The 24,415-nt window shown below is 37.3% G+C and overlaps 1 protein-coding gene across 1 annotated transcript; it reads right to left on the bottom strand.

Moving 5' to 3' along the window:
* Positions 1-8,984: 8,984 nt before the first annotated feature.
* Positions 8,985-20,279, bottom strand: LOC145501283 (uncharacterized). Its single transcript, XM_081480771.1, has one exon. The coding sequence runs from the start codon at positions 19,216-19,218 to the stop codon at positions 18,445-18,447; it is 774 nt and encodes a 257-aa protein (XP_081336897.1). The 5' UTR covers positions 19,219-20,279; the 3' UTR covers positions 8,985-18,444.
* Positions 20,280-24,415: the final 4,136 nt, after the last annotated feature.

The raw sequence follows: 24,415 nt of genomic DNA on the forward strand, positions 1-24,415 counted from the left end.
GCTGCTTCCAGAAATTGTAAATAAATGGAAGCTCTGATTTTCATTTCATCGTGAACAGCTTCCCATATAAATTTTGTCAGGTCGTCAGGGGATGATTTTCTCAGCACATATGGGTTTGATGTGGAACACAGTCCAGCTATTTCTGAAGTAACCTCTTGGCAGATCAATTTCACTACTTCCTTCTTCACATCAGTCATTGAAACAAATGCTCTTGACATAGATGGAATGTCTCCCAATGCAAGTTGTCTTCCATATGTTTCAAAGGTCACAGTAAGCTTAACAACCCTTGAAGGAGAATTTGGGTATTGAATCACAACCTAGGGATGTGACAAAATATACATGTAGGTTCATTTCTTTTTAGGAATTAAGCTTAATTTAAACAAAGCACGAAGGCAGATTGCTTAGCTTTGCTACATAGTTTGCATTAATTTTTTTTCTCTTAAATTCAACAAATGCACCACTAATTACCAAGTCCAGTCATTTCCATTTAAACAGTAAGAAGTTCAAAACAATTATTGAATTTTTAAACTATGACTACAAAATTGCATCTAAGGCGATTGCTTCAGGTCTTAAGGCTATTTTGCAAAATTCAGTAGACAATGACCAAACAAGTTTCTTGAAAGGACGATCTAATGCAGAAACCATTTGCTTGATTAACAATGTCATCTCATGCACAGAATCAAAGAATATTCTCGGGTTACTTCTCTTTGTTGACTTTGAGAAAGACTTCGATACTATTGACTGGGCTTTTGTTGAAAAAACACTCCATCATTTTGGTTTTGGCTCTTCTTTAATTAAGTGGATCAATTTGTTTTACCATGATATCCAAAGCTGTGTTATAAGTAACGGTTGGTCAGCGGGTTTCTTTGAATTAAGTTGAGGTGTAAGGCAGGGGTGTCCGCTATCGCTTTACATTTTTATCTTGTGTGCAGAGGTGTTAGCTACCACCATCCGTAAAGATAATGAGGTTAAAGGAATCACAGTAGGCGGCACTGAATGTAAGCTTAGTCAATATGCAGGTGATACCATTCTGATTTTAGATGGCACTCAAAAATCGCTTGAGCGCTCGTTTGCTATATTGGAAAAATTCAGTTAGGTTTTGGGCGTGCAAGTAAATTGTGAAAAAACTGAAGCTCTTTGGATTGGCTCCAGTAAAGGATAAAACCAGATTATATGCTCTGATAAAAATCTTAAATGGGCAGATGGCAAGATCAAGGCTTTGGGTGTTTGGTACTGCATTCGTAGGTCTAGTAAGTGCTACAGGTGTCACAGTTTGAATGCACAAGTTTAATCATACTGGTCATAAACATGAGAGAAACAAAAGTGACCGTTGGTCTGTGATGTGTGTGTGATTCAACTGAAAAATAAACAAGACAAAATATTTAAGTACAAAATATAAGGACACAAAAAACTGACAACGGAACAAAAGTAAGAATTTGTACTCAGGGCTCACACAACAGTGAAGCAGCTAAGGAAAAAATGCGGTAGAAACCAGCAGATCAAACTTTCAGTGCTAACAAGCACTGGCCAAAAATGAAAAACACAAAACTATGCATAATGAAGAATGCTTAAGTGATATAGAGTGGGTGGCATAATTCCCAGGGGCCATGGAAAAATGTGATACCCAAAAGCAAAGTTCTAGTTGTTACAGCATTGATTGTGAAGAAAGTAAGAAGAAGAACTATGAAGAGAAGGTTCATAAGGTAGAGGATATTTTAAATAATTGGAGAAACAAGAGATTAACTTTAATTGGTAAAATTGCAGTTATTAAGGCTCTAGCTGCATCACAATTTGTTTATATTCTGTCATCAACAAAGTTATGTTCAAAATCTCTGAAAGAAACAAACGATCTTCTTTTAAATTCCTTTGGGATAACAAGGGCGACAAAATTAAGCGGTCTGAAGTGATAGCAGATTACCAAGATGGAGGACAAGAGATGCTGGACATAATAGAATTTAATAAAGCCTTGAACTTTTTGAACTGTGGACAGACTTAATTATAGGCATTTCTTTGCCTCTCAAGCTAATTTCAGTGCTGGACATATTTGGGATAACTCAATGATCAGAGTCGCAGACAAGACCATATTTTATAAACACTGGGCTAATGCAGGGGTGATCTCACGACAAGTGATTCAAGAATAATATCTTACAGTTGTTTCAAAGATAAATTTTGTTTTCCAGTTTTGTTCCTCGAATTTTGTAGAGTAACCTCGGCTATCAGGAGTGCTACAAGATCTCTGAAATTGACATCGCCAGGTGAAAAAATTCTAGAAAATGTACTGCTTAAGTTAAACTCTTCCAACAAACCAAGTCAAGCAGCTTACAAAATCCTCATCACCAAAGAGTGTACTCGCCCAGAAAAAAGCCAAGAGAAATGGATTAGAGACTGTGAACTAGTTGATGTGGAAAAGTTGGACTGGGAGTCAATTTATCTACTACCTAGGATATGTACATTAAGCACGAAATTAAGTAACTTCCAGTTCAAATTTCTCCACAGGAGAATAGCTACAAACACTTTCCTATTTAAAATTAATTTTTCGGAATCAAATCTTTGTTGGTTTTGTCAAACAGCACAGGAAATGTTGGTTCATCTTTTCTGGAGCATTCAACAATTTTTCGTCTCTGTTGATTTAATACCAGCCTCACAAGTTTTAACTTTATGCCAATATTTAGGTCTCAAGGGAGAGAAAAGTGCCTTGTTATTCAATCATTGTTTACTACTTCATAGATTTTACATTTACTCTTGTAAGTACAAAAATGTTTGACCTTTCTCACTAGAATATGTTAATCAGATTAGATGCAATTAAAAATAGAAAAGCATGTTTCAATTGTTACGGGAACACAAAACCCATTCCAACAGAAGTGGCACAAAATACTCCAGTCATTGCAACTCCCTGTTATCTCCTTTGAACGTTTGTTTAAACAGGCAATTTAATTGAATGATAGTTAGGTTCTCCTTTTCATTTCAACAGCCTCAACTTAGTATTTCATGGCCCTATATTTTTTCGCTCATCTTTAATCTCGTCAGTTGTTAGAATAGTGTATTAGTACCAGTAGTAGTATTGTATCTGTTAGTTGTATTATCTTTTTTTGTCTCTGTTAGTAATATTGTTGTTACTTTGGATTAACTCCTGTTAAAGAGGTTGTTATATTGCTAGTGATGTAACCAATGTTGATTGGTATTGTAATTTGTAATTTGTAATTTGTAATTTGTAATTTGTAATTTGTAAGTAGTGGTAGTGATGTAATTAACTTAAGTTTTTGTAATAAGTAGTAAAGTGTAGTATTGCAAAAAAAAAAAGAAAAAAAAGAAAATAATAATAATAATAATAACATTTATAATGCACAAATTTCATAAAATGTTCAAATGTGCCTGTCAAGATTAAAAACGAAATAAAAAGGCTAAAAAGCTAAAATTACATTTAAAAGTAAACTTTTAAAAGTAAACTTATTGAAATTTATAGTGAGTTACAGCTAGTGGTGAATTTTAGTGAATTGCATTCTTAGCTGTGAAATGTTTTAGGCATAGTTAGACCTACTTACATATACAGCAGATATATCTGAATCGTCTGGCCATGATAATGTTTAGGTGGACTTTTCAGTTGTCATCACCAAGGGAATGCATTCAGTGCTGGTTTCGCCAAATAAGAGGGCTGTTCGTTTTGTGCTTACTTGATCGCTAGAATTTTTGGTTTACCTTTCTACTGACTCAATGGAGCTGCGGCCCACTGCCAACCTCTGTTTGGACGATCCAAATAACTCTCTTATTCCGAGAACCTTTCTAACCACGTTTTCCTTGCTTCTGGCACAGTTTTTACAAATAATTACTGTTGAACAGCTTTCTTTGACCAGCTTCGCGCCAACGAGGATTTCCAAATTCAAGCAAGCTGATGACTAAGCCTGTTAAGCCTGTAAAAAGCCTTTGGCGAAAGTTCGAATTTAAAATGCTCTCTGCACACAAGATACAAATTGATTCTTGTGATTTTGGGGAGAGACTGACCTGAGAAACTGATTTTGTTGGGGTCAGGTCATCTCCATATGGATACATCATGGAATTCAGACAGTCAAGTCATTTGCAAACTGTTTATTTCACCAAGCGACCAGCAGGCGGCGCAGGCTGTCAAATATTTACATCATACCCAGTTTTTTTCACGCCAACAATATGCAAATTAAATTTAATATTATGCAGGTGGAACAAGTCTACTCACGACTTCCTTGCTCATCTCGGGACTTCGTCCCTCACTTTCGTCGTCTTGAGACTCGCTCGCTTTCGCATTTTCGCAGTCGACTTGAGGCAAGTCTACTAGGCCTCTTGTATTAGAAAAAAGCTAGAAAACTGAGAGGACATTGCCACTCACTAAGATGTTCAACAATGTCAAGTCACATAAAGCAGGTGGAAAAAAGAGTCAGCAATGTCCTGTGTTTTGACTACATACAGTCAGTGGTTACATCAATAAATACTAAATTGGGTTATCTGTGTTAGAGATCGTAGCCTGCAGTACAGGTGGATTAGTGGGCTCTAGCATGATACACGAGGGCGCGCGAAGCGTGAGGCAAGAAAAATCTGTCTGTAGTCACACCATTGTTTATGCTCTACCGCCCCCTTAAATGATTGGCATGAAAGAATGAGATAGAACAAGGCAATTCAATTTACTGGCGTGAAAAAATGTCTCAAATAACCAATTTACAAATGTATACATGACACAAAACATTCAACAGAAGTGAACATCTAAATGTAGCTTAATTTAAATCATGTTGTGCCAAAACGAACAAAGGAATTATGAATCTAAACATGAAGCTCAAGAGATGAAAAGCTCGAACAAATTCAGGATGGAAGGAACATAACTTTGATGACACAGAACAGATCTCCAAGACTACAGCAGTCTCTGGTGACGCCAGACAAAGCTAAATATGACCCGTGGTGAAAAGCCATATAGCTTAACACAGTTTTAATCTAACAACTGGGCATGGCATCACAATATAGAATGCCAGTAATCAACATTGATGCTCACTGACTTTGTCCCTCCAGAGCAAATAATTAAAGAGATGCATTTCTGCAATAAACATACATTTCTGCAATAGAAATGAGGCAAGACAAACCACACTACTCGGCACATGGCAAATTACAGAGGTGTCAAACTGTACAAAATAATAGAAGACAGCTGAAACTATGCAGAGCTCTGACCTCTAACAGTCTATCGGCTCCACTCTATTTTTAAAAAATCATTCTGATAACACAACATTAAGTGCTCTTCAAAAACAAGTGAAGAGCAAAATAAAAGGTTAAGAGGCTGTAATTTATGAGAGAACGGCAAATGTAGAAATGTCACGAGCTGTAAGAGTCTGTGTAGGCCTGTCACCAGAGTCAGACACATTTTGTTTTTTCTCGCGTCTGACGTCACGTGGCTTAAAGTAACCAATGAACAAAAACCATTTGCCAGGCAAACGGTTGGAACTACAGGCAGATTTTTCTCACCTCACGCTTTGCACTCGTTAATTGTAATTAATTTTCAAAACTTACTGCAAGAAACATGTATGAGAACATGAACTTAAAAAATACAACCATGGAAAAACGGGAAGACAAAAGTAGCTGGTCACATTCAAAATGGTCATTGGTAAAGGTAAATAATTCCCTCTGATATTGATACCATAATAACAATAGAAATATATGCACATATGTTATGGAATCAAGGGAATTGCAATAAATTATCAGCCAAGATTTAGAGACAATATCACATGGAACAAAGAATAACAAATTAAAAAATTAATAATAATTTGGGACAAGAGCAATGGTCTATGAAGTAAAATATGCCACATTATTGGTAATTTTTTATGCAAATTTTCTGTGAAAAAAACTTATGAAGGAAGGGTAAAGTAAAGCTATCTTCAATACTCTGTATGTTAATAACTACTTCTAAGTTGCAAGAGGAGGTTCAAAATTTGAAAGAGCTGCACAAATTAGCACAATATTGTTTGCATTATGCCATTCTGTAGCTGGGATGACACCTTGCAAAATCCTAAAATTCTTTATTTGTTCCATTTTATGTTCAACATGAATTTTCACAGCGGCAATTCTCCTTGTTTGCTCAACATTAGGAAATTTCTTGAAGCATTGTGGCATATTGGCTGCAATAATGTCTTTGCTTGGCCACACAATCAAATGCTTTAAATACTCAGCAAGCAAATTGTACCAGGTAATCAGAACACGTGAAACTGCACTAACTGAGACACACAATCTCTGTGCCAAGCCCTGTTCCATTAGTCCAAGCCTTAGCCTCATGAACACCATCAAATACTCATCCACAAGTCTCATTTTTCTTTGAGGACCTGGCTTCTGCTTAACATTATCTTCCAAATATTCTTTTAGCTTTAGTGAATCCTTTCCATTCCAATAATTTATCTTTCCATCTATCTGTGATATGCTGGTAAAAATTACCATGAATGTTCCAAATTTAGGAATCCAGTGTAAAATCTGGTTTTTGGGTCCTCGCCTTTAAGGTCCTCTGCTGTAAGCAAAGGTAAATTCACCTGTATTCCAACATCTTTCATTTCAATTTCCGTTTGAATACCACTGTCAACACAATCGGAATGAAATTGAACACCTGTATCTTTTGATCCATCCCTAGAAATATCTCCAGAGTCAAACGCACATACCTTGGCAGGGATATAGTCATGGAAACAATGATCAAAGTTTTTTCCAGTAGTTTTCGATGAATCTAGTGGTCCACCCGAATCTTTTAAAAGCTCTTGACGAGTTCACACTTTCGAACATGTTAACGATTCCCCCGATCTGCTAGACAAAGGAGTATTCCGTCGATGAGGAGATTTCAGGGCTGGCTTTGAGGGGAACAATGTCAGGAACTGACAGCACGGCTTTGGGCCTTCTCTGCCTTTGAAATGCAAGCTGCAACCCTTGTTCCAGGCTTTGCAGAAAAGTTTTGACGCACATTTCTGAGCCTAGCGATCCAAATCCTTCTTGCTTTACTATCCTTTGGAAGTTTGTGAAGTTTTACTGTCTTTCCATTAACGACTTTGCCACTATAACTGTGGCAAAGTGGGACACAGCATTAAATTACTCCTCTGGGAACTGTTTCCTTTGCCGCCATATTGGAAATTGTACTTACCCTAGCCTTGCTTTTGAGCTATGCGTTCCCAGATTCCTCTGCGATTCAAATATCTTGGGAAAGGGCTATTGAGAACAACTGTAGTTTTATAACTAAGTGTTACTCGTGTTCTTTCTAATTGTATTCGCTCTTCAATTGTGACTTTTCTTGCATGCAAAGAAACGTATAAAATCGTGTTGTTGTGTAAGTTATATATAAAACAAGTTGGCGACCAAAATGTACGATCTGGCGACCAAAATTTTTCCGTCAGTCACCAGCTGGCTCCTGGACGAAAAAGTTAATTTCAAGCCCTGGACAACATAACACCGCTTTCGCAGGAGGACAAATTAGCAAGTGAAAACCCCATTTCCACAAACAAACATTTGAATGCACTGAAAGAATTCACTAACAATAAAACACCTGGGACTGACAGCTTTACCCCCAAGTTTTACAAATTCTTCTGGTGGGAGCTGTGTACTGAAATGATTGCAAGTTTCAATTATACATTTCATTCAGGAACCCTGTCTATTAGTCAGAGATGAGGCATAATATCAAGCATTCCTAAAAAGGATAATGACACATTAAAACAAAAATTACTGAAAAGACCTGAATTAAGACAAAAATTTAATTTGGAGATCCCCTTCACCCTATACTACAGGCTTATATCTGCCATTCCTAAAGAATGGAACTCGTCTTTAAAAGACGCCCTCTCCAGGGACAATGACATCGTTGAAACACAGCTAGCGTTTGTGCAACAGTGTCGACCTTTTCTCCTTTTGATAGCTGCAGTCTTTGATGACTCTTCTGCTGCGGAGAAAATACATTACACTGTTGTAAGCCTGAGTGCTTTGATACATTGCCTTTAGTACAATATTGTAGTTCAAAAAAAAAATCAGGGACCACTCTGTGTTGTTGATATCAGTTATTATGTTTGACGTATGAGATGCAAGCCTATTGTGGTGTTTTTGTCCCTACATACCAAGAAAATTTGAGATTTTTTGGCCAAGGACTGCCATTCGCCCCTCGGGGTTCAACTTTGTTTTTCATCCTGTTGTGTTTCACATTTTTTTCGACCAACCCGGAGAATTGTTATGATAGTCAGATGGTTTTGAGGCTCAGGAATTGATGAAACTTTGGTTTCACATAGAGAAAAGAACCCAGATGTAATGTTGTCTAACTGAAAGTTAACAAAATGGGAGCTCAGAACCTGGAAGTTACAAAGAAATCTTAAAATTGACTTTGTTTCTCATTATTTATGCATGTACTGAGATTGTGGAACAAATAATTGCGTAAAAGAAAATACCGATTGAAAACTACATCTGTTGTGATTGTAGTACACAGTGAACATGCTGATTTTAACATACACAGCAATTTGCCAAATCTGCAAATAAAACTGAAACCTTTCAGAATAAAACGCAAAAGGGCACAAGTTGCTAAAGCTTGTTGCCATCTAATAGAACTAATTTGTTAACAAGATTTGACAAGATCTTATACAACATGTACAAACCAAACACATTTGCTAAATCTAATTACTTGTAACTTTCTTTATCGATGGCTAAGGTTAATTTTTTGGGCATAAATGAAGAAAGCAGGTATTTACTTATTTTACTTACTTTCTTTGTCGGTACTTTCCTCTTCGTTGCTGCTCCCCTTTTTGAGGCCGTTTTCCTCTTTGTCACCGCTGTTCTCTTCATCACTACTTTCCTCTTTGTCGTTGGTCTCCTCTTCGTCGGCACTTTCCTCTTTGTTGCCGCCTTCGTCTTTCTTGTCGCTCACCTCTATGTCGGTACTTTCCTCTTCGTCACTGGTCTCCTTTTTGTCCCCACCTTCATCTTCATCGCTCCTGTCTTCGTCGGTACTTTCCTCTTCACTGCTGCTCTCCTTTTTGTTGCTGCCTTAATCTTCTTCGTTGCTCTTCTCTTTGTTGGTACTTTCCTCTTTGTCACTGCTCTCCTTTTTGTCGCCGTCTTCCTCATCGCTGTCCTCTTTGTGGGTACTTTCCTCTTCGTCACTGCCCTCCTTTTTGTCGCCGGCTTCTTCATCGCTCTCCTCTTCGTGGGTACTTTCCTCTTTATCACTGCTCTCCTTTTCATCGCTGTTCTCCTTTTTGTTGCCACCTTCCTCTTCGTTGCTACTCTCCTTTTTGTCCCCCCCTTCCTCTTTGTTGCTGCTCTTTGCTTCATGGCCACTCCCTTTGTCGTCACCACTCTTTTCTTCGTCTCTTCTCTCCTCCTTTTGGTCCCTCTGGTTGTTGCCAACCTTGTTTTCTAATTTGTAAGCAAAACATTACCCTTCAAAAACAACTCAGTTAGAAAAGCCGAAGTGAAAGACAGGGCAACAAGGATTTTTGTGACACATCATTTAGAAGAAAGCTTGAGAAGTTGTTCAGTACAACCCGTGTTACAGTTTCTTTACCATTACAACCTCACATACATTGTTTAAAAAGAGAAAAGGCATGGCATCAAGTTCCTATTTTTTCCTATGTTGCTGCCTCTTTCCTAATTTTTCCTATCTTTTGAAAATTTCGAAGATGCATGTCTTCTTGCTTGTTTTCAGTAACGTTTTTTCTTTTAAATCAGGAAATCGTTCCATTATAACGACCATTGTGAGCTTGACTGTTTTGATTAAACTCTAAATTTTAAACTTTATCATGCCAGTACCTTGCACTTCGGGTTCATCCCGCTGTATGCTGGCAGGAAAGGTTATTTTTGTATCCGCAGGAAACATCCTCGTGGTGTAAGTTTCATCGGATAGGCCAACAACTTCTCCGCTATTTAAAGTATTACACATCAAGTAGAGGACGTGGAAGTTGCCAAGATTTTCCTTGCCTTGTGCGACTACAACATTGTTTTCTATCAGCCAGCATGTACTGGTTGAACCTTACAGAATGCTCTTAAGACTGAATGCTTTAAATTCAATTTGACTGTATATAGTCTGAAACATTTGTATTACTTATTAAGATCTAATATGCTGTATTAATTTGGTTTGTCACTAAATATTGTCCGATTATAATATAATGTAGTGTCTATATCATATAAAGAATATAAACAGTTGATAAGATTGGTTTCTTCACTATTTTCAAACCATAGGTGAAAATTTGTAACGTTGTACATCTTGACTGCGCAATTGCCATTCGATAATACCAAGTTAAGATGGATAACACTCCAGTAATTAAAAAATAAAATTGATTTAACCGACGGTTAAGTTTCAGTGGGAACTGCAAGTAAAATGTTTTACACCGGTTACACACACTGTCAATACTCACATATTACGGAAACTTCTTTCCTGCTCTCATTGACTTCATCTGTGAAAATTGGAATGAGGATACATCAGACAGTGCTGTCATCTTGTAGACCGCAAAATGCAGAGCAAGTATCTAACTAACACTACATAGGATTGAAACTGTGCTGTGGAACAAAATAAACCATAGCACTTTCTCTTTAATGAACAGCTGGTAGTTTTTAGCATTTATCCACCTGGACTCCTTTTATTACGGGAGCTTTAACACTAAGAGTTTCTCATGAATTTGCATTGTTCCCACTATCCTGATGGGTGTATTATTTCGTTGTCATGTGAAATTTCTGGTGTGATATTAAGTTTTATATCTCGAAGTGGCTCGCAACAGTTTAAGCATTTACACAATGATGCATCTTGGGCATTGGATTATACCTACAGCAGTAATGTTAAGTGAAAAGGTTCAGCGTAGGTTTGTAGAGACTTATCCGATGAACAGATTTAGGTGGCTACGACATCAAAATCTGTTTCTATAGCAACATTTAACGAAGTCAAAAAGAGACCCTTTTTTAACCTTTTGAGGCTAATAACTTCAAAATGACATGAAATGTTTTGATTTTCATATATTTAAGGCTGGTCAGCGTAAGAAATTGTTTGACTATCAATGGGGTTGAAAGACAGGTCACTTTTACACAAATTTAAGGTGGCCCTGTACGCCCTGACCGATTTATTTAGAAAATTTTTCAAAATATATTTCTAGCAATTAAACAAGAATATATCGAAAACAAAAATTTTTACTGTATAGTTTTTAATTTATTTGCTTCCAAAAGTTGAAAATAGGGTCATCTGGGCTCTTGATGTTGCCATGGCAACATATCATAGTAACTGAATTTCTTTTTCCATAAATCTGCACTAGATGTTTTAGTTGTCGAAATTGAATGTTAAAGACATATAATAATAATAATAATAATAATTTATTGAGGAAACTTTTTCACGTACATGTGGTTTTCGAAAAGGACCTCAAAGATTAATACTAATAAATAGAACTAAAAATATGAAATTTATAAAACACTTACGTTAAAAAATTAAAAACCTGTGTCTTCAAAATATTCACATTAGCAGAGTCTCGTATTATCTGGCTGAGAGAATTAAAATCATTAACAGCATGATAGGCAGTTCTTTGTTTTCTCCAATTCGTTCTAACGCAGGGGAGTCTAAGATTGACTTTATGTCTGGTGTTATAATTATGCTGATGTTGTTGTGTTACTAAAGTCAATTCATGATTTATGAAGCCAGTTAGACATCTGTATACATGCACACATCTTTGCTGGAAATGCCTTTTCTCTAATGGTAGCCACTTCAGAGTTGCTAACGCATGCGACGCAGATAAATACAGCGGTCGATCTAAAATTATTTTAGCCGCTTTATTTTGCAAAACTTGTAGGCTAGACATGATGGCAATGTTTAAACTACTTCAATCTACCTTAACTGCTTCATGTAAGATATTGTTGAAATACCCCAACAGGTATATTGATTGCATTAGTAGCTGTTCAGGAGTTAGTAAGACTTTGTAGAATAAGGAAAAAAAGATTCTACGATCAAAGTCCTGGTACCTCTTTTTACCTAGTGAGTTCAACGTACTCAAATCCCTGATGAAACAAACAATCCAACATACTGAAAAAATATATATTTATACATTTTAGGAGATTTTTTAAATTTTTACAACTCACTAACTTCTTCAACATCAGGCACGTAACCAAGGGCTACAGAAAGAAGAGGAACAAATCAGTGGAACTGCCACAGTATTTAACATTGCACTGCATTGGAGGTTGTGTAATAAAGATATCTTGGCAAGAAATTGGATTCAGTCTAGCTGTTCTGCAAACCCTCACTTTTCATCTCTAATTCTGTAGTCACTATAGTCTTTAACAAAGGTTCCTGTATAATCTTTTTAAGATCACTGTTTTACTTCTCCATACACCCACGAGAGCGATCATAATGGAAGACAGCTCGTACAATACTTGTTTGTAAACGAAAAATAAAACTTGGAAAGTAAAGTGAAATGTTTATATGAAAGTTTCAGAGGTTCTTAGGCGACGACGATGTTTTGGGCGTAGCCCTTCTTCAGGTCGTAAACTGTTACCACTACAGAAGCATATATGTTTATGGTTATATGATTCTGATTAACATTAACAATGATGATGAGGAGGCTGCTGCTGCTGATGATATTACGGTGAAAACTGTAAACAGGCCCATTTTTGACCAAAAAATGTTTCACTTTTTTTTAAAATTTGGTCTCGCCAGTTGATAGCATGTGAAAATTTTGATATAGTTTATACTTACCAGAGTCTAGTCTTTTCCTCAAATGTGAGGGCAGAGCGGTCCTTCGAAAAGTGAAAGCCCGTTGTTTGTTTTTTTGGCTGGCAAGGTCCGAGGAGAACTGCTGGTTCACGTTCGTCTCAGCCAGACCACCCTCCTTTACTGCAGTCAGTATGGCTTGTCTGGTAAGTGAACTTCCAATATCCGACAAAACATTGAGCCCCTTAGTTCTTGCCATGGCATGACTGACTGAGATTTCGAAGTTATGTCAAAAACAACATTGTCCTTCTTTATGGGGAATGTTTTTATGCTGATACAAAACCTTGTTTTCCATATTATGTTTCTCAGAAATTTTAGTGATATCCCTCTTAAATCCTGCTGAATTCGGATTTAGCGCGAGCATGACAAGAATTGCAGTGAAAATCTCGCCAAAAATGGCACCGAAAATTGCTGTGCAAATGAGCCTTAAGGCGTACCCTTTTAGTTATCTCGCCTCATTGGTGTCCATAAAGGACAGAGCGCCGAGTAGATGTTCACAAAATCAAGCTGAACTGTAGTTGATTTCTCCTCTACACTAGGTTCATACCACTTTTCTTCTTCCTTCTGATAGTTTTGTACCATCTGTGGTACGTTCTCCTCGAAAAATCCCATAGAGCCTGGGGATTTGGACATGATTGAGTACATTTCTCTGCAAGCTTCTCATGCAGGTATTAGTGAAAAAAAAAAAATTCAAAAAGGCATTACCACTTGGCCCAAGCAATTATCTATCAGTGTCATTGCTTTAGTTGAAGGTTATGGAACACTTAAAATATAGTTGCCACTAAATCTTTCTTTGTCCTGGGAGCATCTATTATACAAGGGACTCTGCCTATCTCACATATTTTCTACAAAATCAGGTTCCGTGGTTGATTCCTCCTCTGCACTAAGTTCATACCACTTCTCTTCTTCCTTCTGATAGTTTTGCACCATCTGTGGTACGTTCTCTTCGAAAAAAATCCCATGGAGCCTGGTGATTTGGACATGATTGAGGACATTTCTCTGCAAGCTTCTCATGCAGGTATTAGTGAAAAGAAAAAAAATTCAAAAAGGCATCGCTTTACCCAAACAATTATCTATCAGTCTCATTGCTTTAGTTGAAGGTTACAGAGCACTTACACAATATAGTTGCCACTAAATTTTTCTTTGTCCTGGGAGCATCTATTATACAAGGGACTCTTAATATCTCACTTATGTTCTACAAAATCAGGCAGAACTGTGGTTGATTTCTCCTCTGCACCAGGTTCATACCACTTCTCTTCTTCCTTCTGATAGTTTTGTACCATCTGTGGTACGTTCTCTTCGAAAAAATCCAATAGAGCCTGGGGATTTGGACATGATTGAGGACATTTCTCTACAAGCTTCTCATGCAGGTGTTAGTGAAATGAAAAAAAAATTCAAAAAGGGCTTACCACTTGACCCAAGCAATTATCTATCAGTCTCATTGCTTTAGTTGAAGGTTACAGAACACTTAATATATAGTTGCCACTACATTTTTCTTTGTCCTTGGAGCATCTATTATACAAGGGACTCTTACTATCTCACATACCTCAGGTGATATGAGCCGGGGGGGGGGGGGGTTAGGGAAAAACAACATGTCTGGCGTCTGTTACTTTGGAACATGGAGTTTGTATCAGTGGTCACTTTCTATTTTGGACTCTTATCTGTCATCGCCTTTCCCCCCACAAAAAAAAAACAACTGCATGTGAATTAAATTTTGGGTGGCCGCTAAATGGGGGTATAGACAATAGAAAAACATCTTCGGAACGACCAAAAGGTGGCGGCCGTCTAGAGGTGGCTGCCTTAGATTGTTGCAAAGACAAGAACATAGACAAGGCAAGAACTACTTTTAGAAAGACATGCATTCCTAATATCTTTCGTTTCACGTATTTTCTCTTATACATTCTCAAATGTGTACCTTTAATGCGAAGATCATAAGCATTAAGTAGACAATACGAGATTTTACATCATGAGAGACTTAAAGGAAAATTCGGGACAATATGAAATAACACAATGCGTGATCTTACATCAAAAGAAAGTTCACGACAATATATGTGATCTTACATCAAGTACTAACCTGTCTGCATAAGAGCTAAGGCTAACTGAACTCTTTGTCTCCACTGGAACTTATCAACAAATCCCAGGGGAAATGTAGCCAAAGAAATAAAGCTGTTCCACAGTAAACATCCCCAAGCCAATGCGATTCAAAAATTGTGTTTGGGAACATTAATTGTCCCAGTTGTGTAGCACGTCATCTGGCATCCCGACGAAACAGGCCATGTTATTGTTGATTGCACGGTCCAGAATCGCAACCAAAAACTAAACCATCTTGTGTGTGCTTGCTTTTCAATGATGTCATTTGTCTTCAGCCCTGCTGCGAAAAACAAGCCTAACCTGCAAAACGTGTTTACTTTAATGACTCTTTCAATGAACCCCCCCCAATAACTTGGGCTATATATATATACGTTTGCTGACTTTTGTTTTTGTTCTTTGTTCTGCTGGGTTTTAGTATACGTTGTGAAACAATGGCTACACAGGATTTTGCGAAGGTAACAAAAATGGCACATGGAGGAAAACCATTTTTCCTTTTTGGTTACATATTAATTACAAACCGAGAAGTGTGATTTGCTTGTAATACCTTGGACATCAAAACACCAGTGCAACTTACCACATTAAATGTCAAGGGTGCTGCATGTGATCTGTTTTATGTATCCATGGATATTAACCATGGGAAATTTACCTCCGGAAATATTGGTCATGCTCACTAAATGCAGTTTCCCATGGTAAAAGGGTCATTTACCACAGTAAAGAGTTCCGTGTAACTGAAACCTAAGGGAGCGAATTTCCTGGAAACTAAGTCCAAACATGTTTTTCCTGTAACTGTTATTTCGTCTGCAGCTTGGGATCTTATAACCAGGACTCTACGGTATCTTTACTTGACGTTCATCACTACAACACAACAAAATGTATGAATATTCACTGTAAAGCTACAATTTCTCTGATATATCCATAGCACATCAACTTTTATTTGACTGAAATGCCATGCAAGTTTGCATTGTGGACCTATTTTTTTGTGTGTGGAATGATCTGACTCGGAAAGATCTGAGTGTAAAAAGATCTGACCTAATTATATTGGCTACTTTCCTTGTGCTTTGGTGAGTAATTCTGGTGGTGTCCTTTTGGCTATTATGGTCTGACTTGTGCCTTGGTAGGTAAAATTTCATTGAAAATTGTTTATTTGCTGTGTGATATTAGCTTTGAAGCAATCAGTGCACACATAAAATCAAGGTGACTAGGTACATTGTTCCAAACTCAAGGTTTTCAGAAATCCCCTTTGGGCATTTCCTTCTGCACAATGGTCGCCACTAAGACAAATTTGGTTGCCAAAATGTAAGCTTTTTCAAAGGAGGACAATTTGTTTCACTCAAAATGTAACTAATACTGCTGACCACGACAAGCCTGCATTGTTCCTCTGCTTCCAACCAAATGTGGGTGGAAACCTTTGGTAGTGGCATTGTTTTCTCTGCTGGAAACTCAGTCTTCAACTGCACCACTTGCACTGGCACTCTGGTATACAGTGTTTCAACCAGAAAATTTTACTTGAGAACCAAAGTGGCCCCTGAAAACCTTTTTTAGGGGGCAATTTTTGAGGACAGGGGCTACTAAATGGAAAGTTACAGTAGGAAAAAATGCGTCAGGGTACCAAGGAAAATAAAGCAGTTTAGTAGAATTTATGATAAAATTTAATAGTAAGTGCTTTTTGAAGTGTTTCTTCTCAATAAAGTTTCTTTTGATTCAGATACTCGGGCTAGTATGAAGGATCTCGGCATTACAAGAGAACAATCCGTAGGCATACATGATGTAGCCAATGATTAAGGGTTTGCAATTATAAGGCAATTTCAAACATTGTCAGCCATTTGGAAGTTTTTGGTCACCAAGGATGAAATGTTAGTCGCACATGTAGTTGATTTTGAAAGACTGGAAAAATATATGGTCTGTGTGTGAGAATGGGATCGGCAAAGTGATCGCTCACTGGAAGAATAATGAAGCAAGCTGTCCTAAAGAAACACCTTGCATGTTTTGATAGTGTATCATTTGAACGGATGTTTCTTGGATCTTAAAACAGTAAACTATACACCGAATTAATTAATGGCGGACTGTTTGGGTAAGCCACAGTACGAGAACATGAAAATCTCAGTCTCAGTCATCAGTCTTTGCTTGGAAAGGACTTCCCCTTGGAAGAGACCACCGCCTAGACCCAGAGCAAGTAGTCATGATGATGGAAAACTGACTCCAACCTCACTCGATTTGAGTGCAGTTCTGGGTGCATCTTCAGAAAGTGTGGATTTCAGTAATTCAGTGAATGAGTTTTGTTTTGAAGGTAATTTTGCAGCATGCGAAATTAGCAGAAATTAGCATTACAGAAAACCAGCCATTGTATGATGATCTTTGAAAAAAGGTTGTAGAATTGGAGCGGTTACTTGAAGAGAGCAATTCGAAAATCGAAAACAAGAGGGCGAGGTGGAAGAAATTAGAGCTCATGCTGTCAGGCTTTCGGAGAAGTGTTTGAATTTGGAGAAGACAATTTTTGCATTAGATAATTTTACTTCTAATGAAGACATCGCATTTTATAGCGGCTTTCCTACGTATAACGTTTTCATGGTGACATACACATACTTAAATCCAGGAGAAAATGGGGAGAACATCCACTTTTGGAGTTCTGCCAGCAATGATGTTGACCCTGAATATTACAAAACAGATACTCAGCCTGGTGCTGGACCAGCTTTAGGCAGGCCTAGAAAACTAAACTCTAAGGAGTAATTCTTCCTAGTCATGTGTAGGTTTGGGCAGCTGAACATCTGGCCATCCCAAAAAGTAGTGGATAATAACATACCATGGCTGTAATAGATTCCACTGAGATCAAGGTTCAGATGCCAATTAGTTGACTTTTAAACAGTGAATTCTTCAGCAGTTACAATAACCACACAGCACGTAAAGGGTTGATTGCCATTTCTCCTGCTGGACATATTTCATTTGTAAGTCAGCTCTATACTGGCAGTATATCTGACCGGGAAATAACTGAGAGAAGTGGATTCTTAGACCATCCTTTTGATTTAATTATGGCTGACAAAGGTTTCACCATTCAAGATCTTTTACCAGTTGGTGTGTCTCCCATCCCCCCATTTTTAGGCAGTTCTGCCCAGATGCCTGCTGAGGATGTAATAAAAACACAAGAAATTGCATCTCCCAGAATTCACGTGGAGAGAGCGATAAACAATGTGAAGAATTTTCACATCTGGGACAGTATCTTACCTTTCAGACTATTTGGCATTGTAAACCAGATATGGACTGTTTGCACACATTTGTGTTATGTCCAGGATCCTATTATATCTTAGCAATATATTAAACTACCCTTAGTTGCAAGAAAGTAAATATGCTACAGTTTGCCTGGAAAAGACATTGACAAGCTACAAAAAGTAAACACTATCTTACTTTAATAACAGTTAGTGTAATTTAAAGAAAGTTGAACAGTCCACTATTAGGGATTGCAATCTCATTGGCCTTGGATCATTATCTTGGGCTTTGTATTCTTGTATAGCAAAGGCTAGAAAATGTTGGAAATAATATAACTTGAGTCTTTGACTAATGTTATCCCAGAATTCTTGATCAAATGGAATTCTTTGAATTGACAATCCTTTAAATGTATACACAACAAAGTCACACCAAGCAGCACCAGTCACTGCCATTTGGCCTTAAACTTGAGCGTAGTACTCATGGTCAGTTTTTAAACAACAGTGGTCACCCACTTGCTGATGAAAAAATTTGGGATCAGCACAAGCATTGAGTAAGGTAACAGTAGATTTTGTTGATGGGCATTTAACTTCTAAAATACCAAATGGCTGACTACGACCAAAATCAATAACTTTCCCATCAGGAGTAGCTGCAAAGACTGGAATTTCTTTTGAAACCACAAGTCCACACTTCGGCATTACTTCTGGTGTTTTCCTTGCATTCATGAGTTTTTGATACTCAAGAATTGCCGCTCCTTCATATTTTCTTCCGTGTCCTGTGTGTCTATTTACAAACTCCTTTGGATGCATCATTTCTTTAGCAAAATTATCATGATTTCTTTGCATTCTGGAAATCAAATGGAACCTTGAGGCTGTAAATGTGAACTTTCTTTCTACCTTCCATCTCTTAGTGCTTACCTGTTCCCTTGTTTCCTGTTCAATTTTTTTGAGTTCATCCTCATCAACTTCAAGTGAAGATAAAAAGGTTTTTTCCTCACTAGTGAGATTGTCTGGGTATAATCTACGCTCAGCATTTTTAAGAGGAAATCTTGGGTAGCAGTTAATAGCAAAATTTGAATCAGGACATCTTGGAATGGAACTGATATTAACATACACAGGTAAGCTGGCCTCAGTATATGAAAACTGATAACTGTTTGTAGACCCAAACGGGCTGCTACCAAATTTGGTTTGCACTCTTTCACTGGGTGTGTTTGAGGCAAGGGTAGCAATTCCCATTTTAGGATTGATGGCTGCAATGGGCTTTTTAAACCTCTCTTCAACTATTAAATCGTAATTTGTTATTTTGTGGGCCTCATAAAGTTGACAGCAGACAGCCTTGTCAGATTTCTCATCGTCAGGCCTAATTTTTGATAACAAACTCCATCGCTGGCTGGGGATGAATTGAATCACCTTGACCTCTCGTATGCCAGCTTTGTAACTGAAGCAAATTCCAGAGCTGGATTTTCATCTGATTCATCATTTAGATCTTCAGTTGTTTTGCTCTCAAACGAGGAGTATTTCCAAATTTTCAACACAAGTGCCAATGTATGGTTACAATAGCCAACTTTACCCGCAGCACATGTACAGGTGGCATCCATCACATGTCCTGGTATAATGTGAAGAGCAACTTCTATCGTATGAGGAACTTCATATTTCTTATAGCTGTGATAACATCTACATTTTAAATAGAAGCAATTTTCATCATTTGTTTCAATATCCTTCAAATTTTCATCTTCAAGGAAAGTTTTTGTACGTTTCAAACTTGTGGGAACTGAATGATGTTCCACACTTCCCATCTTTTTGCCAGAATTTTCAATGTGCTTGACTTGATAGTTACCTTGTTGTCTTCAGCAAGTACCATTAGTTGTTTCTCTTGCCTTTCATCTAATTCAAAGTTGTCATCATGAACAAAAGTGAATGGCTGCACTCATCCTTCAATTCTGTAATGAAGAACATTAAAGACTGTTTTACCTAATCAATTCTTTACTACTACTTATTCCTCAACTGTTTAAAAGCAAATATTCCAAAGCAACTAACCTTGTATCTTCTGGGTCATTGGATGTGATTACGATGCTACCTTTGGGCGCATACATCCCAGAAGATGCGAAACTTTGGACGAGTCCCCTTGGATTTGGTTAAGGAACTCCCCCAGGTTATTGGACCTTGATGGGTCATCCATCATCATGATAAGTGTCGGTTGCGACAGAATTTCAAGAATCTTTTTCCTGAAAGAATAAAAGTTCTGTGTCACTTTCAGTCATGAGTCACACTTGGCAGAATTAATTGATAAAAATTTATTCATGAAAATCAATGTTAATAATAATCAATGTAAGTTAATTGACTAATATTCCTTGGTAATTGACGAGTAATCAATGAATGACTTTCCTGTGATTTTCAATTGATAAGTAATTGATCATCATAATAAAGCAGTTATGTTAATCAATGACAATTACTGTCATTGATTAATATAACTGCTTTTCATCAAGTACTCATTAGTTATTGATTGCCTTCATGTAACACTCATGGGTATGGTTAACACTACAACACATTCAATTCCACCAGGGTAACAGGAATAACATCATGAAAATCTGATAATAATTATTATGGGAGTGAGACCAAAAGGGTAAGGGAGTGATGATAAATACTAAAACTAGCAAGTGAAAAAAGGTTTTCCCTGCAAAAGTGAGCTGAAACACATAAGCCCAACATAAAAAGAAGACTTTTGGGTAGACATGAGCCTAGGGATTTAATATACATGTAGTGTCAAATATTATCTTTAATAACTTAATATCAAATTTAACAGCAGATTACTAGCTGATCTTCATTTGTTTTATTTATTTTCTCTTCCAGGTTTGTGTATATGTGGCTGATGCAACAGCTGTTAACTTAAAGGCTTGTTAAATTAATAATTAGATAAATTTCCAAAACGGAACCATGGATTGCACAGACTTTATTCAGAATTTGTTTATAAGATGATCATGATACATATGCAGAAGTGTCAAATGTACTCTGCTTACCCCTTGACAGTAGCAATGGGTGTTGCCTTGCAGCAAGACCCTGTAACTTGCTAAGGAACTACAGGGTTATGCTTTTTCCACAATTTTTGGCCCACGAGTGGATGAGACCCGTGTTACTTTCTTCTTTAAAGAAAATAAGATATCTCAGAATATTGAATATGATTTTGGTAAAACAGTCACATCCAGTCATCTTCCTTTTCTGTAAATGTATTTTTCTCGTGATGTTGGCTGTTCTTGGTCTGTTCCTTCTTGACTCCTTGGCATAACTTAAAATGTAAAAGGCTCATGTTGATCGAAGATAATCAAAGGCACACCTGGCAATGAATGTGAAAGAATGCAGTCAAAATGGTGAATAACATTTTCATTCCCAGTGATGCTCACCTCCTCTATTGCATCATCCATTTTGTGCCCAGTCTTCCTATGCCAGGCAGGATGCATACGATTTGTGGATACATTCTTGGTATTCCAAAAAGGAGTTCTTTTTTTTAATAACAATCATTTTGTATTATAAATGTTTGAAGTTGTCCTTCAGTAGCATTTGGGAATGGATAAATTTCTTGATTCAATTGAGGTCTTGGGATACTGTACTGTATTTTAATTTCAAGCTTTTGCCGTTCTACAGCAGCATCAGGGAATGAAAGAAAATATTCCGTAGTGTGATATAAAAGTGGTGTAGGTGATGCGAATGATAGAATATATTAAGGACAATGAGTGCAAATATGGTGATGGCAGTATACAATAATATGGACAATAGCTAATGAGTATAAGTGATAAAGCTGTTTAAAATAAAGCAGTTCAAGGTAAAATGAAATGAAATAGGAGAAAAGTTCTCTGAGTTCGATACATTCTTTCGGAAATATACAATAAAATGGACAATCATTAATGAGTACAATTGATAAAGCAATTCAAAATAGTTCAAAAAAGAAGGTCTCTGAGTTTGATGCATTCTTCATGGGAATTAAGTTCGGATGTGTACTTTTGGATGTAGAATGCCTCGAATAATTGCAAGTTGACAGGATTGTTTTTTTTGTAATTATTTTAACATCAACACCTTGGCTTTTTTTTGGTTGTTAGTTGCCTCTTGACATGTTGCAATGTGTTTTTGTACGGACGAGTTGTTTAGGTGTTCTTTAATGTGATCATGTACAGATTGTGTGGTGCTTCTGATGTAGAACTTGTTACATCTCCTGCAGGTGACTTGGTACATGGTATTTCTTCATAGGCACAGGTTGGAGATTGCAATAAGGCAGTTTGTTCTTGTGCATATGTTTTGGGTGTGGTGAGAGAGCTTGTCTCAGCATGTAGGATTTGTGAGTGACGCGTACTGGGAGGCCTTCTTTGTGGTGGAATTTGTCTGTCTTTTCTTCATTGGTTGTTTGGAAGTAGATATCTACATAGCTCTTGTATGGGCTGATGATGAGGTGTGAGGAGAGCACAATACTTTCCAGTTTATCCACGACCAGTATGGCTAAGATGTCTGATGTGCTGCAACCGATAGGGAGGCCTTTGGTTTGGCAAAATATGCAGTCCTCAAAGGTGAAGTACATGTTTTGGAGTGTCACATCAAGTAGGTCAGTGATGTCTTGTCTGGAGAGGTGGTGTGTTGTGTACTGGATTCTGTTGATAGTGTTGCTGATAGCTTCTTGGATAGATATGGGTGTGTAGAAGGATACAGCATCCAGGCTGCGGGAGTATGGTCGTGTCTTGTTGTTGTTCTTGTTGAGCTCTCCGTCCTGTATGCGTCTAATGAGTTTGAGGCTGTTTTTGAGATGTGCTGGGATGTTCCTGAGCGTGGGCCCAAGGGTTCTGGAAAGTAACCATGAGATGCACTGTGTGGGTCCATTGATGTTTGATATGATTGGACTTATTTTGATATTTGGGCCAGTCTTGTGCATTTTGATTCGGTGGTAGAACTTGCATAAGTCAGTGTTTGTGGAGATAAAACTCTTTAGGATAAATTGAGGGAACTTGTATTGTAGGCAGATGCTTTTCCACACTGAGTTGACTTTGTTCTGTATGGTTTTGGCTGACATGCGGGGTACCTTCTGGTAGGTGCTGGGATCATTAAGGTGGTCTAGTGCCACTTGTGTGTATTTGCTCTTTTGGATGATGCAGAATTGGGTGCCTTTGTGGCTGGGAAGGCAGACAAGGTCGTTTTCCTTGAGTTCTTTAACTGTTTTCCTGTCTGTGTGGCTGATGTTGGACCATTTCTTTTGGGGGTCTAGCTTTCTGAGTGTGGGGTGGAGTTCTTGATGGATGTTTTGGAGCTTGAATTCTAGCTCGCCTGTGGAATCCGGTTTGTAGATGTGCTTGGATTGTGGATAGGTAAGGAAGTCGGTGTGTTGGAGGTTCTGGGTGTGTGTCGCCCTGAACTGTATCCACTGTATTTGGTTCGCAAGTCGGTAGAATGCTATGTTGATACTGGTAGTATTGTGTTCATTTACTGCGGGGGATACACATCAGATTGAGGTCTTTTTGTTAATACTTTAAACATATTTTGGTCCTTTATTTATTCAACTTTAAATAAACGATGTCTTGAAACCTGATCTTGTGTAAGTGAGTAAAAGCTTTATTAATGAGTCAATGTATTTAGTTTTCACAACTAATTGGGGACACAACAAAAAAAATATTTAGAAATAAGGAATAATAATAAAAATGTATTTACAATTAAAATATGTAGCATGTATAAATTGCACAATAAAACAATGGGTATATAAGAGGTAGTCTCTGAGAATTGCAAAGGTCACAGCAGCTATTGTTGTTTTAAGAGTGACGTTAGGTCTTTTTTCCTAATGTTCTTTTTAAAAGATTCAGTATTCGAGGAGCCTTTCAATTTATTATCTAGTTTAGACCATATATGAAGTATGGCTAATACTGTTACCATAGCTAATACTGTTAAAAGTAGGAAAATCAAAATCACTGTTTCTTAATGAATAAATAGCACTTTTCTGCTTAAACAGTTTGTCAACAATACTTGGTGCAAGGCCATATTTTACTTTGTACATTAATATAGCGATATCTTGTAGTCTTCAATTTAGTAGTGAAGGTAACTCTGCACGAACCAGGTTTCCATATTATTCTGAATGGGAGTTAAATACTGCTCTAAGTGCACATTCTTGAATCCGCTTTATTTTTCCACTGTCAGAAGATCTGCAGTTATGCCATACCAGATGGCAATATGTTAAGTGAGGTAGGATGGATGATTTGTAGATTATCAATTTTGCTTTGCATGGTATTAAATTGCGCAGTCTCAATAAGACACCAACTATAGAATCTTTAGAATTTTAACTTTTTAACCAATACGAACTCTTTTTACTCTTATTTATTTTAGCTTGTAGTAATTTATTAGGTAACTCTTATGTCATTTTTAGGTGATTTTTATTTAGGAGGGCTCCACTGAAAACCGCCTTTAGTGA

The sequence above is a fragment of the Orbicella franksi genome, chromosome 10 (assembly GCF_964199315.1).
Source record: "Orbicella franksi chromosome 10, jaOrbFran1.1, whole genome shotgun sequence".
NCBI lineage: Eukaryota > Metazoa > Cnidaria > Anthozoa > Scleractinia > Merulinidae > Orbicella > Orbicella franksi.

Excerpts from the sequence above, each read along its gene's own strand:
- LOC145501283 (XM_081480771.1), bottom strand. The coding sequence starts at position 19,218 with ATGGGAATTGCTACCCTTGCCTCAAACACACCCAGTGAAAGAGTGCAA.